General features: G+C 39.0%; 2 protein-coding genes across 4 annotated transcripts; both read right to left on the reverse strand.

Annotated features, from left to right (window-relative positions):
• Window positions 1-6025: 6025 nt before the first annotated feature.
• On the reverse strand, window positions 6026-12942 carry LOC118681111 (uncharacterized). 3 transcript variants are annotated; one of them, XM_070112232.1, is made up of 3 exons: window positions 12636-12942; window positions 12470-12579; window positions 6026-12404 (listed from the first exon to the last, which is right to left on the reverse strand). In XM_070112232.1, the coding sequence occupies exon 3, from the start codon at window positions 7971-7973 to the stop codon at window positions 6333-6335; it is 1641 nt and encodes a 546-aa protein (XP_069968333.1). In that variant the 5' UTR covers window positions 7974-12404; window positions 12470-12579; window positions 12636-12942; the 3' UTR covers window positions 6026-6332. The 3 variants fall into 3 exon arrangements, with proteins under 3 accessions (XP_069968333.1, XP_069968334.1, XP_069968332.1); XM_070112233.1 differs by having other exon boundaries at window positions 6026-8725; window positions 8786-12404; window positions 12470-12942; XM_070112231.1 differs by having other exon boundaries at window positions 12470-12942.
• Window positions 10241-11479, reverse strand: LOC118680698 (uncharacterized). The gene has a single exon (XM_036361749.2). The coding sequence runs from the start codon at window positions 11477-11479 to the stop codon at window positions 10241-10243; it is 1239 nt and encodes a 412-aa protein (XP_036217642.2).
• Window positions 12943-14994: the final 2052 nt, after the last annotated feature.

Genomic DNA, 14994 nt, shown 5'->3' on the forward strand with positions numbered 1-14994 from the left:
AACCTCTTTATATCTAAGGGCATGCCAATAATTTTTTCATTGCGTAAAACAGGACATTTGGTAGACTTTAAGTCAAAATATCTCCACATTTGATTTTTATTAAAACCTTTCATCTAATTCAATTAAACTGCTCAATATATTTAAAATACCTATTGTACTTCTATGTGAAACATTGTTGGAACAGAAATTTTTTTAAAACTCCTTCAGTTTGATACCAATGTAGTAATAATTCACATACTTAAGTATATTATCAAATTTTAGATAAATGTATAGTTTAGGTCCCCAACTAAGGAGGCCTCAAAAAAAATTTATTTTTTTTTAAATCGACTTATTTTTACGCGTAGATTACAAATCCGTGAGCGGAAAGTGAATTTTTTTAATAATTAATGTATATTTTTTCAAAATGTATTTAACACACTTTGCACATATTACATATTCAAGTCACTTAGTGGTTGTTGTTGTAGCGGCAAAATTCTGTAGAATTCCGATAAATTAGCTGTAATTACCAGTTCAGCGGGTTAAATATTTTCTTATGAAAAAAATATACTAAAGAAATGTAGCAGTCACAAGAAACTTCAAGTTTCGTCCGCGTATGTTAATATAGCGTTTGTTGAGGCGGACATCTACAATTCTACCAGCAGGAATGAAACAATCAATAGCAAACATAATCATCTTGTGGAATCTGTGTACGTCTAGATGGTCTGATGCGATGGTTAGCATAGGTCGCAAGATTAACATATTTATCATCTCCCCACTAGTGATGGTAATATTGGGCGAACTATGGGACCCATAATTCTGATTAAAGATTTGTCAAGCGTTTTCGAACGTCCATTTCAGTGGAAAAGGCGTATAGACACGTCCGACAGCTGAGCAAAAATCCAAATACTACGCACAACTTATCAAGAAAGCAAAAGCCCTCAATCGGCACTTGTGAAATTAGGCGATAGGCCGACCGGTCATAAACTACGTCAAATCAATAAACCGTCTGGAAGCAGCAGGAAGTAACAGAAAAATAAACAACAACAGGATATCTATTATTGTTTCTTAGAAACCACCAACACCAAGAAGTCTGCTAACTACCATTTCAGGTACAACAAACTTATCTTTTCCATAGAAATCATGTCTGCAGTTACCTGTTTGGAGCCAAACGCTAAGGTCATTCTTGCAATTCCACGACGATATTCCATACTTAAGCGACCAACTTCATACATTCACAGTCAAGCTATCAACACTTTTATAGACTACCTCAAGTCAAACCACCATCCATACAGCAAAAAAGAGCTCCAGTTGACTTGTGAAACCAGAATGACTATCGCGCAATTTTTTCTGGCTTATTGAACTTGTGTCCTGTAAAGCGAAATCTGGAACTTCCGTTTTTTTTTTGCCCTCCAAACAAGGTTTAAGGAGGCAACATCTATAATTATAACACGATTTTGTATTGCTTATGGCAAATGATCTCAGTATTCTTGAAAACTTGAACAACATAGCTGATTTTACATTTTTGAGGAGCACTGTTTCATGTAATTAACAGCATTGCTTAAATTTGTGCAAACAAATTTAAAATGAAAGAGAAAGATTGGACTTGAATTAATTTGCATATGTAAAAAAAAAATATTGTGTATATTTTTTATACCACCAGAGAGTAGAGATTTCAACAAATATAAAGCCCACTGATTTAAACAAAAATGAAAAGTTGACATGAGAATTGAATGTAAAAATTAGGTTTTTTTTTCTATTTCAATTAGAAATAAGATTTCCTATTTAAAATCTTAAATAAAAGAAAGTGCACTGCGCTTGGGACATAAGAAGGTAAATGTACACCAAATTTCGTGAATGAATTTTTTTCTGCAAGATAAAAATAAAAAACCAAAAAACTTGGATGTTTTAATTTTTCACATAAATTTTGAGGTTATGTGAAAAAGGTGTTAATTCTATAGGACTCGTAGTTTTGTCGTAAATCGAAATAAACCATTTTAACCCTTAAAAATTCAACTACGTCTCTCCCTTTCTTCTTTCCAAACTCAGATCGCCCGTAAATAATTTTTCCTCTCCTTTCTCCTGAAGATGACTGACAAGAAACACTTAAAACAGCTGATCGGTTTGGGTCGAGATCGCGTCAACCTATCCAATTAAAGTCTGATATTATGTGTGTCACACATTAACCATCGTTCAACAGCTGGACTTCAAACATAAAACTTATCAAATCAAACAGTTACACTCGACAACCTGTAACAAAACAGCTGATCGGTTTTGGTCGAGATCGCGTCAACCTATCCAATTAAAGTCTGATATTATGTGTGTCACACATTAACCATCGTTCAACAGCTGGACTTCAAACATAAAACTTATCAAATCAAACAGTTACACTCGACAACCTTCACTCCGAATATAACCACGATTATTGCCAAAGTCCAGAGTTGCAAGAAAATCCTCAAATCGTTAGCCGACAGCACCTGGGGCAAAAACCAAGAAACGTTATTAGCAACGTACAAGGCAATCGGCTAGCCGGTCATTAATTACGCAGCACCTGCCGGGATGTACTGAAACGCAGATGCAGAAGCTACAGACGTGCCAGAGCACTTAACTTCGTACGATAACAGGATGTCTCCCGTTGAACACCTGAATAGTAAGGCGTACATGCTTCCAGGTAAAGAACACATTGAACTCCTCTCCAAGCAGGTTCTACTAAGAAGACTAAGATGTTTTCGTAGAAAGAGAATAGACTCCTCTATACTTGGCTTGACTCCTAGACCTTCCGTTAGATGACTTCGATGACAACTAGCTTAAGCCGTTACAACAACAACAAAAACATGGATTTCACTATCGTTACTACTTGCATCTGTTCTATTATTCTCTGTTAGGGAGAAAATATCCCAAACTTGGTCTGTAATAACATACAGTGTGACTCCGTGTCCATAATGGCCTTGATCTGCAGCCTAATACGTATCAATGTTATTGAAAACATCAATGGATTTTTAATCAGCGTATTTCTGGGATTTGTATTTATATCTTTCAGTAGGACTTACATATAAATGCATATCGCCATATAAAATAGAACCATAATTTCAATTAGTTTAAGTAGCACAACAAATACATGTGTACAATTAGGGCGTGGCATCACATAGTTTTGCTAGGTATCACCATGAAAAGTTATCACCCTTACATTTTTCAAAAAAAGAAACAATACAAACTCGACGTACTTTCATAAGGGGTTAGAGGTAATCAGGATTTTAAAAAAATAATTTTTTTGCATTTTCTTAAAAAATAATATCTTAGAAATATTCTCTGAAAATTTAAAATAAACCCGAAAAATACTTTTTGAGTTATTCGATAATTAGCAAAGGGTTCAAGTACATAGCTAACAGTAGCTGAAAGTGACCGTACATTGAGTGTAAAACTTCAATTGCGTTTTTCTCACAACTACATACGAATTTGAACTCGTAGCCACTGTATGTAGCTCGAAAACCGCTCAGTGGATGTCAATGAAATTTATACAGCCATATTTTTAAAAACATAAAAAAACTAATTGTTGGGATTTTTCTCGAAAATCTAGAAAAAAATTTCCTGAGACCACCATTTTGTTAATTTAAAAAAAGCTTCGATCAGTCTATTAAGGGCCACACCTAGTGTGACAGACTAAACAAACGTCGATGGCATGGCACCGTCCACTTTTGGCTGAAAACCCATATCTTGGGATCTGCTTAACCGATTTCAACCAACTGAAAATGGGCGAAATCGAATTAACTACGTCTATTTCCCATATAACACCATTTTAAATTCCATCTGATTCTTTCACTTTCCACTATGCAAATCAAGCAACAATGATTGAACAACGATGAAAATATCGGTCAATGTGTAAGCTATATAATTTAAATTCATATAATAAAATAAATAAATAAAACTCTCGATAATAGTATGTCTCTGTGTCAAAAATGGGTCTGATCGGATCAATACTTCCTTTAATATAAAATTTTGCCAACACCTGAAGTAATTTCTCGGGCTTTGATCCTTGCAAGTTGCGAGAGTATAAAATACTCGGTTACACCCGAAATTATAACTTCCTTACTTGTTTTATTTATATTCGGTCCTATTTCCTTTGAAATAAGAACGGCTATGTAGGATTCCTGTTGGCGTTATCGACATTTATCGAAAATAAATTGGTATTCCCCATTTTGAAACGATTATGATAACAAAATAGTAACCGTCGGTTTTTGGCGTTATAGTAATTGGGAGCGAGATAGAAAATCAAATAATCACATGAATGAATATTTAAAGTGAAGATGAAAATTTTAAAAAAGGGATAAAAACCATTAAATTTCGATGTTTTTTGGAGGTATATTTCCAAAAATCTAAATTCATTCACATCTCCATCTTGCATGCAGGACATATATTTGGTATGTCAGAGTTTAACCTGCTACAATACCCAGAACGAAGTTACGCGAGGGTCACTCTGGTTTGGCGAGGCAACTCGAGCTCTACGTCTGCTATGGGTGCTGGTTTGACTTAGTACGCCATTCACTGAGAGGGAGTCGGTGAAGGTGTTGATGGCTCCACTGTGAAAGGCGGTCAGTGCTTGTCTATAGTTCGTTGCGGCCGAAGTCCGGTCGGCGTACTGTCTGATGTCGTCGACGTAATCAAGGAATGAGCTCGTGATGTTCCTAGGAGGCGAATCCGCTTCAAGCAGATTTGTGAAAACACCCCAGCAGAAATTGCTTGGCATAAGGGCCTCACTGTGCAGGTGTTCTATTGGGGACATCAAGAGGCATCCCGTGATAGTCCGGAGTGCAGTGTTTTGATAAGTCTGAAGCTTCTTCGTCTGCGTTGCACTACATCCAGGCGACCATATTGTAGAAGCACAGTTTAGGACCGACAGGCGGATTGCCTTGTGTGTTGCCAGCAACGCTTCGAATTGTATTTTCCCCAAGAGCTGCCGGCAAGTGATTTAAGGATTTTGTTCTGGCTCTGTACTATAGTAGTTATCGCGGTCGTGTCAGGAGTGAAGAAGCACAGGTTCCTTTGGAAGTCGCAAATGTCGCCTCTACTTCTTACGGTATACACGCCAGCATTGATATAACCATCGCTCCAACAATGTGTACAATCTAAAAAAAAATCAAATCAAGATGAAAGACTTACATTGTTTGGCAAACAAACGGAAATGCAACAAGTACAGTGCCGTTGTTCGAGTCAATAGAGCATATCATAAAATCCATTTTTAACTAATGTAAAGATGTGTCTCATTACACAAGAAAGAATTTTTTATTGGAAGAAAGATTCAAAATATGCAAAAGTAAAGCCCAGAAAAAAGAACATTTATTGGAACTTGATACTGAAATTAAAAGAAAAACCTACAACTACAAGTATTAGATTTAAAATTGAATGCAACAAATTAATTAGATTTATTTTCCATTTTATTTATTTTACATTCTATATTGCGTTCCTTCCGTTCCGTAATATGAAGAGTTCATTTTATTTCTAGTGCATACATTGAATTAAATAAAATATGTGATTTATAATGGAAGATTGTTTTTATTTACATCTCTTAATCTAGCAGCTTCTGTGGAATATTACTATTATAACTATCATCATTATGGTTTTCAGCTGCATCGAAAGGCATTTCAACATTGTTATTAGAGAAATAAACATTATGGTGAATACAAATATTGTGAAGAGCAGCACAACAATTTGCGATTTTCGTAACTTGTTGGAATTTATAGTGTAGTTTACGTGCTACAAGAAGACATCGGAAGCATGATTTTTATACTAAAATTTATAGCTCTATAATATTTCGAGCCTTTGCATAAATATAATTAAAATGGCTTTCTGCACTTTGATCAGCCGCTGACCTATATGATGTCATTAAAAATGTTTCCAATAAAATTAAGTGGAATATCTAACCAAGAATCCAAGAATTACGTTCACCAGCATCTTGCCTTTCTTGCAGAAATCTTCTAACTCGAGCGTGCGCAGAGCTGAGATGTCTGGCTTCTACATACATATCTTGTTAAATAATTAAATTACCAGCGGGTAGAGTTCTCAATGCTTTATTGGGATTTTAACGATTGTGACCGGTTGGCTTGACACCAAACCAGAGACGAATACAATCAGCACCAAGTTACAATCAGAGAAGAGAGTCGTACACACAAGTCCTCTGACATTTATAGGAGTTTAACGGAATTCAAAATACCGTAACTTTAAGTATGCGTAAACAAAGATAATTATAAAGACAAATGAATGATAAAAGAGAGATGACGAATATAAAGCTTAGATAAGACAGTATTGCCAGATTAGAGTTGACATTATTAGAAAATAATCTTAAACTAATGTAAATAATCCTAAACATCCTGCCCGGTCGAGTCGGTCGACTCGAAATCTTCCTTCTCTATCAATAGACATAGTTTCTGGATGGCTCGTTTCATGTATCCTCTAGCGGTTCTCAACGTGACATTGCGGACCACTCCATCCGCTCCGGGATGTAGTGTTGTCACTCGACCCAGGCACCAGTGAGTGGGAGGCAGGTTCTCTTGTTTGACTAGAACGATATCGTCCACCCTTATATTCCTCGTGCGTCGAAACCATTTGTGGCGTCTCTGCAGAATGGTTAGATACTCCTCACTCCACCGCTTCCAAAATCCTTGTTGAATTTGACGTATCCATTGCCATTGTTTCAGCCGGTTGCTAGGAATATGGTTGATATCTGGTTCAGGGACCGCTAGGAGTGGCGACCCAATCAGGAAATCACCTGGGGTTAATGCAAGTTTCTCTTCAGGATCGTCGTAAAGTGGGGTTATAGGACGGGAATTGAGACAGGCCTCTATTCTTACGGCTAGTGTCTGTAGTTGACCATACCACATGACCTGCGTACCCACACATCGTGTCAAATGATGCTTAGCGGACTTCACAGCAGCCTCCCAGAGGCCTCCTTGATGTGGCGCACTGGGTGTGATGAAATGCCAACGTGTGCCCGAATCTGCTAACGATCGCTGATTATTCTCACCCTGCCATGCTGCAAGATCCTCCTTCAAAAGGCGGTTGGCACCAACAAAGGCTGTACCATTGTCACTATATAAATCCCGGCAGGGACCGCGTCGGCTGACGAAACGAGTAAAAGTATCTAGAAAGGCCTGTGCCGATAGGTCATCAACCACCTCAATGTGCACGGCCTTGGTAACCATGCATACGAATATTGCGAGGTACGTCTTGATGTGCGTTCGAGAGCGTTTCGTTCCGATGCGTAGCGTAAAAGGTCCACAGTAATCGACACCAGATGATGTGAACGGCCTTGCTGCTCTGATCCTCTGCCCGGGTAAGGAAGCCATTTGTTGCTTCAGGACTTCCCCTCTATGACGACGGCATACTGTGCAGTTATGGATGAAACTCTTGACTGCTTGCCTGGCACTCAGAATCCAGAAGCGTTGACGAAGAGTGTCCAGCATGAGTTGCGCGCCTCCATGCAGTGTAATCTCATGCGCCTGATTTAGTAAAAGCTTGACCAACGGCGTTGACTTTGGCAAAATAATCGGGAATCGCTGATCATGCCCTAGTTCGGCCTGTTGGATGCGTCCCCCCACACGGAGGATTTGGTTCTTGTCTAGAAATGGGTTTAAAGGTATTATCTGACTGGAAGATGACAAACCTGAACTAGACGTCAATTGTCGAATTTCATTTGCAAAATGTTCCTCTTGCTCTAAACGGATTATAGTGTATAATGCGTCTTCCAACTCCTGAGCAACGATCACCGGTTGACGAAAGTGTCGACGCCTTCTTAACCAGCGCAGTATAATGGCCAATGTACCCAACAATCGAGTGATACTACTGAACCGTTCAGTTAACAAAATAGCGTGTCCGTTTGGACGACGAGTATACACCGGATGTGAAATGAGTACAATAAATTTGGTTGTATTTCGGTTTTCGGCGAGTAAAACATCTGACTCATCCTTGCTGAGAGGAACATCACTACTGTCCCCATACATCATCTCTGCCTCCTTAGGTCCATGCCACCAAAGGGGATGTACTAATAGCTCGGCGGGTGTGATACCTCTACTGGCACAATCAACTGGGTTATGAGCCGAACGAATGTGATGCCATCGGGCGGGGGATGTCAGCTCCTGTATTCTACGAACCCGATTTGATATAAATGGTTTAAGTGTTGCTGGATCCTTCCTGAGCCAACACAATACGATTGCTGAGTCCGACCACAGATGGTAGGGAACGTCAACTAATCCCAAAGAATCTCGCACGTTCTGGAATGTCTCGGCAAGAAGCAGCGCTGCCGCAAGTTCCAGGCGTGGAATGGTAGCGATTTTAAGTGGTGCCACTTTGGTACGTGCCTGTTCGTGTTCGATGTCTTCGCGTAAATAACTGCTGCATAAGCATGTGAACTGGCATCGCAAAACCCATGAAATGATGTCTGAACGCGTGGAATCATTCCCATCCACCGTTCGATACGAATTTGATTGAGCTCCGGAAGCTGTGACCGATACTTCAGCTATTCGCGGCAAAGATCATCAGGTAATGGTGAGTCCCAGGATAGACCCGCAGACCATAGTCGCTGAATGAATATTTTCCCTGTTACGATAACAGGCGATAAGAATCCAGTAGGATCGAAGAGTCATGCCACCTCGCTGAGTACACGGCGCTTCGTTGGAATTTCTACTCTTTGACATAAATCGACGCGAAAGAATAACTGATCCTCCAGTGCGTCCCATCTTAAGCCCAAAACGGAAGCCTCACCAGCATGGAAGACATAATTAGAAAGTGACGGCTCATTAGATAAACGAATCATTACCTGACTATCGTTCGAGTTCCATTTTCTTAGAGTGAACTGTCCCGCAGATAAGATGGCGTCCACGTTCTTAGCCAGCTCCACTGCTTCGGTAACGCTTTCACAACTCGTTAAGAAGTCGTCAACATAAAACGAGGTTAATATCGCAGCTCGAGCCCGCGTCCCTTGTTGTCTTTCGGGAACCACAGCTGAATTATCATAAGCACATTGTTGTAGGGCTCGTACTGCATTGTAAGGACTGCATGCCATGCCATATGTGATGGTCTTCAGGCGATACACCTGGATCTCGTCTGCAGGAGTCTCTCGCCATATAATTCGTTGATAGTCGCGATGTTCAGATGCAACCAATACTTGCCTGAACATCTTCTCTATGTCCGCAGTTATCGCCGAAAACGTAAAAGTATACTACTCAGCGAATCCTGTAGGGTCGGACCTACCAGTTGAACATCGTTCAGTGAGATTCCAGTGCTGGTAGGTGCCGAAGCGTTGAACACCACGCGGAACTTCGTTGTGACCGCATGATGAGGAATGTAGTAGCAATTGGTATGATCATAAGGTGGTTGTACTAGTTCCATGTGTCCGAGTGCTGCATACTCCCTCATAAATGAAATGTAGTTTTCCCTAAGGACTGGATCCGCAACCATGCGACGCTCCAGTCTATGAAATTGCCGTAATGCCAGTGCGTAAGAGTCACCTAGTTCCGTTGCCTTTCGTCGCAAAGGTAAGTGTACGATAAACGGCCGTCTAAGGTACGGCTATGAGTGGTCTCGAAGATCTGCGCACATTCATTCTCTGGCAGATCGTCAACCACTGCTATTTCCTCCATTTGCCAAAATTTGGACACCAGTTCCTCCAACCGGTGGTCCTCCCTGTCTAGCGAAGTGGTTAGGGTGAGCAATGATTCCTGTGCAGGAAGGGTCACTGCTGTTGGGCCAAACACCACCCATCCAAAGCGGGTACGCTGGGCAAAAGGTTCGTCTGGTCCTCCACCAATGACTTTACCTTCAATGAGTCGCCCCCACACGTCCGCGCCGATCAGAACGTCGATAGTTCCAGGCGTACCGAAACGGTTGTCCGCCAAATCTATGTCTCTCAAATATGGCCATTGGTTTATGTCAATCTTCACTGCTGGAGTTGGAGAAGTAATGGACGATAAACCAAAGCATCAATTCGCATTTCAAAGTTAGTTGTTGTTGATCTCAGAGTGAACGTAACGCTGCCTTTCACTCGAGTATTGATGGTAGCACCTACGCCTTCTACCCTCACATCACATTTCCGTCGATATAGCTGCAAACAATTCGCTAGACGATCCGTCACAAAGCTAACCTGTGACCCGGGATCGCATAGAACTCGTGCCACTCGCTGCACCGATGCTTCTCCAACGGCATATACACGCGCTGTTGCTAAAAGGGTTATCGGCTTTGGATTGGCAGCGAGGGGCCTCGCAGGTGCGGCTAGTCATGCCGTTGTGGTTGTTGGCACCTCCGCAGGTACCTCATTGCCTGCGGCTGCCGTAGTCGTAGAAGCAAACGTTGACGTGTTGATGGACTTGTTTCGGCATAGGATCGTGTTATGCTTACGTCCACAATTTCGACAGCTACTAGATGGACACTGTCGATAAGAATGACCTGTACGTAAACAGTTGTAACACATCTGCATTTTCTTAAGGGCTTCAAATCGCTGCTCGATACTGAGAGCCAATAATGTCGGACACCTGGCGATTCGATGCGCTAACCCGCAATGAGCACACAGAGCTGCCTCCGTGGAAGCCACATGGGCCCTCACTGGTCGTTGCTGACGAGAAACCATTAATGAGACCGGTGGTTCAGTAACAAGGCTATGAGCACGTCTCTCTAGAAATTTCAATAGGTCTTCTAACTGTGGAATTTCTGTAGTGGAGCACCTCATACACCAATCTCTCTTAGTTACCGACGGAAGCTTTGCCACCACTATTGGTACAGCTAACGCATCCCACTGAGATATGGGGATATCCATCACACGCAATGCACGCAGCGACTCATGAACCGTGTCCACAATAGCCAATAACGATTGTGATGACTCATGGGTAGCTGTTTTAAGGTTAAGAAAACGGGATACGTGTATTTCCGCTAGCTGCTTTTTATTGTCATAGCGGTCCTTTAGAGCTTTCCACACCTCTTGATAGCCACCCGAATATATTCCCCCAATTAACGGAACAGTAGCCGCATTGACTGCCTGACGAAGCTTTCCCAATTTGAACGCTTCTGGGTATGCCGAATTATGTACCAGTGTTTCAAAGGCATCTTTGAACGCTAACCATTTACACATGTCTCCATCAAATAACGGGATAGCTAACGGGTCCAATTTGAGATCCACCAAATGGCCATCCAGAGATGTTGTGGGACAATTGTGCGCTCCGTCAGCGACATTAGATTCAACCCTTGACGATGCGATGAGACGATTCAGTCTACTGCATGCCGCAGTATACAGCTCCTCTACTGATTCCAAAAGTGCATCATGTGACCCAATCTCGGAGGACGTAGCTCCTCCTACCAGACGATTATGGTTCTCCATGAAGCGCTCAAAGTGTGATTTAAGCGACTTGAGCTCTTGTTGAAAATGAAACACATCACGACCTTCCATGACACCTTCCGAGACACGTGCATGTATGCGCTTTATTGCTTTCACCGCCGATGAACGCCAATTGAGCTCCGCCATGAAACCAGACCACCGCAATTACAAAATGAAATTAAAATATTTGTCCTCACAGGAGGCACCAAAATGTTAAATAATTAAATTACCAGCGGGTAGAGTTCTCAATGCTTTATTGGGATTTTAACGATTGTGACCGGTTGGCTTGACACCAAACCAGAGACGAATACAATCAGCACCAAGTTACAATCAGAGAAGAGAGTCGTACACACAAGTCCTCTGACATTTATAGGAGTTTAACGGAATTCAAAATACCGTAACTTTAAGTATGCGTAAACAAAGATAATTATAAAGACAAATGAATGATAAAAGAGAGATGACGAATATAAAGCTTAGATAAGACAGTATTGCCAGATTAGAGTTGACATTATTAGAAAATAATCTTAAACTAATGTAAATAATCCTAAACATATCTAATTCGCATTTTCTGGTCACAAAGCTGCAAGAAAAATATAAATCAGGTAACACTTCATTGAATGACATATTAGCAAGTATTTATAATCATTGCATTTATACTAGAGAAATCTTTCCTGTTGTAATACAAATGCTTGATATTTTTACGGGGAACAATTATTTTAATATGAGTTCCATCTACACACTCGATGCCTCCAGTGTTCATTCTTCTTCATAAAAATATCTTTTCAATGCCATTACTTCAGCTTCGGACATTTCAAACTTCACCCAATCCTTACAAATTGTGTTTTAAATACTGTTCAACACTTTGCTAGAGGTTGGCTGAGAGAACGAAAGATTCAAATCATTTCCAACTCTCAATTGATATGACCCTAGCGCAAAAATCCGTACAGTTGTTGCTAATTTTATTGTTGACGCAATTGCAATTTTTCGCGAGCTTTGTTTAAGTTTTAGGCTGATTTGTTCCAGGTAAAATTGAAAAGTCGTTTTTTTTTCGAGTCTGAATATGTTTTCAAACCTTAAAAAATTATAAAGCAATATTAAATTTAGACTTTAGAAAAAAAAAAACAAGACGTTACTTACATAGAATCTGGAATAGCAAAAATGTATGTAGACATTCTGCCGCAATCTTATTTATTCGTCATCAAGACTTGAACTCGAAAAATAAAATTCCGTGGTTCTCATTGTCTTATCTATTATGTACTTAAATTCACAAAACTGTTCAAATATTTTGTGGTGACTTACATACTTGTATTTTTATTTTATTCATTTTTGTTACAAAACTTTCTTTTAATTAAAACTGAAAACTTAACTTAAAATTTAAAAGTTGGTATGACTATGTAGTGTTGCGCTCCATGACGTCTGTATCGTGTGAATGTTTAATGCTTCAAACAGTCACCGACGCAAAACCGTGGACCGCATCAGCTGATACAAAATGAACATTCACCACTGCTTCTACAGACCGTACGGTAGGATATCCGCGAAAATTGGATAGTAGAAACGAGTGAGCTGAGAGTGAAAGAACAATCTCTTGTAACGCAGGGTTGCCAAACTCGATATTTTGTAGTAATTAAAAAATAAACTTGAATATATTTGAAATAGTCTTAAAATAACTCAAAATCACAATAGAATACATTTATTATACATAGGTAGACTATTTTTAATAGTTGGATTTTAATGTTGAGCTTTTACACTATGAAAAGTTATAACTCAAAAACTAAATGTGTGAAAAATCGTGTATACAAATAGAACAATGGCAACATTGGTGAAATAAAAACAAAAGAGAACCACTAATTTCTGCGTTGCAACTACGAGCATAAGTTTTGACAAATTTGGTTTGATACGAGCGGGAAGTACAGAAGGGAGGAATGTCGGTGACTGTTTGAACCATTACTACGAGTGAGTTTTGGAAGAAATAGAAGTTCTTAGAAAAATCCAGCTTGAGATAATTATAAAATTTAACAGTTGTAACGGTTTGAATATTTCCTCGAATGCTGATGTGGACGGAAAACGAAGAATTGGGTCCTCATAATTTTATGCAAAACAACAATGTAAAACACAATGACGATATTCGGCGTTACCATACTTTCGTAATTTTAATTTAAAATTTGATAACTTTTATTTGGCGTTACGATATACTTCAAGAATACGAATATAGAACGAAGCGACTTTAACAACGACAACAACTAGGTGCCAGTTCACACACAGATTCTTTTGTAACCCGAACCGTGGGCGAGGCGACGACGAGAAAAGACGAAGGGACCGTGCCACTCGTGCTCGCGTCACACGCTTTGCACTTGTTCGTAACAGCTCGCTGCTTCTCTTTTCAGCATTCCTTTTCACTTTCAAATTCTTTTCATGGTTTCAAGAGAGCTCGGTTTCAAAAGAAAATACAAGTACTTGTATACCATTCGTTCAGAAATTTGAATTCTATTATCTTTTTTTTGTATGTGTTATGAAAATATGTATGCCTAGCGTAATATAAATGTTTTGAAAAATTGTGAATAAGCAGATAAACTTAAAAATAGAGTCTTAATAAATTTTTAATAACATATAGCGGTATTAAATGTAATAATATACGAGTATACATAAATGGAATCTAATAAAAATGGTAACTTTACTTTTTTATATTTACATAAAATATTAGGATGCTTTCATATTTATTTCTTTTAACCGCAAAGGATTTAGTTCGAATATAATTTTATTTAAAACAAGAATTGTAATCAATTCAAGGATGTTTTATAAAAAATAAAAAAATATGGAGTAAAAAAGTGTGGGATTTTAATACTTCCCGAAAGATTAGGAAATTCCTGTAATAAATTTGGCCTTGAATATATTAGTAGCGGGTATTCAATACATTTTACTAGATTAGGGAATTCCCGACTTAAGTATTTCTTTGAAAGTGTTAAGCGGGTATTATGCACATTGTTCTACCATATTTTATATAATTAATTGCAACAAAATGTGAGACCACCATACCAACATACAAATGAAGTATGCAACATACTCTAAGTGCCCTTTTAAGAAAAGGAATGACAGAAAACTCAATTTTAGTTACTGAATTATTTTTCCTCGTGTGAACGCACAGAGCGACACCAAAAGAGAATTTGCAGATAATGAGGGTCAAAAGAGCCCCCATGTGAACGCAGTTTAGGAAACGACAATTTAAACGACAACGGGAATATGGCCGATTAATAATAATATTTTTACTTTAAAATGGGCCGAGTAAATAAGTCCGGCATCACACGGGTAACATCATCATTATCATGATCATCTTCTAATATTTTTGGCAGTTTGTACCACTCTTTTTGAGACTTTGAATTCGTTTCACATCATATTTATTGACCAATCCAACGAAAGAGTAGTCAGGACTTGAATTTTTTCAGAACTAATATTTTTTTAGTTAAAAGTACACTCAAAATTATTTAAAAGAACGTCATTTGGATTATTATCGTTGATATCAGAACCACTCAGTTTTTTCACAGAAGTTAGAAGAATTTTTTTACACGCTGATAACCTCGACAACGATTATCTACAGCGTCACATTTGAAAATCGGATCTTAGATCTCTTTATTTTTATTATTTTTATCCTTATTATCAAATACTGT

The sequence above is a fragment of the Bactrocera oleae genome, chromosome 6, assembly GCF_042242935.1.
Source record: "Bactrocera oleae isolate idBacOlea1 chromosome 6, idBacOlea1, whole genome shotgun sequence".
Classification (NCBI taxonomy): domain Eukaryota; kingdom Metazoa; phylum Arthropoda; class Insecta; order Diptera; family Tephritidae; genus Bactrocera; species Bactrocera oleae.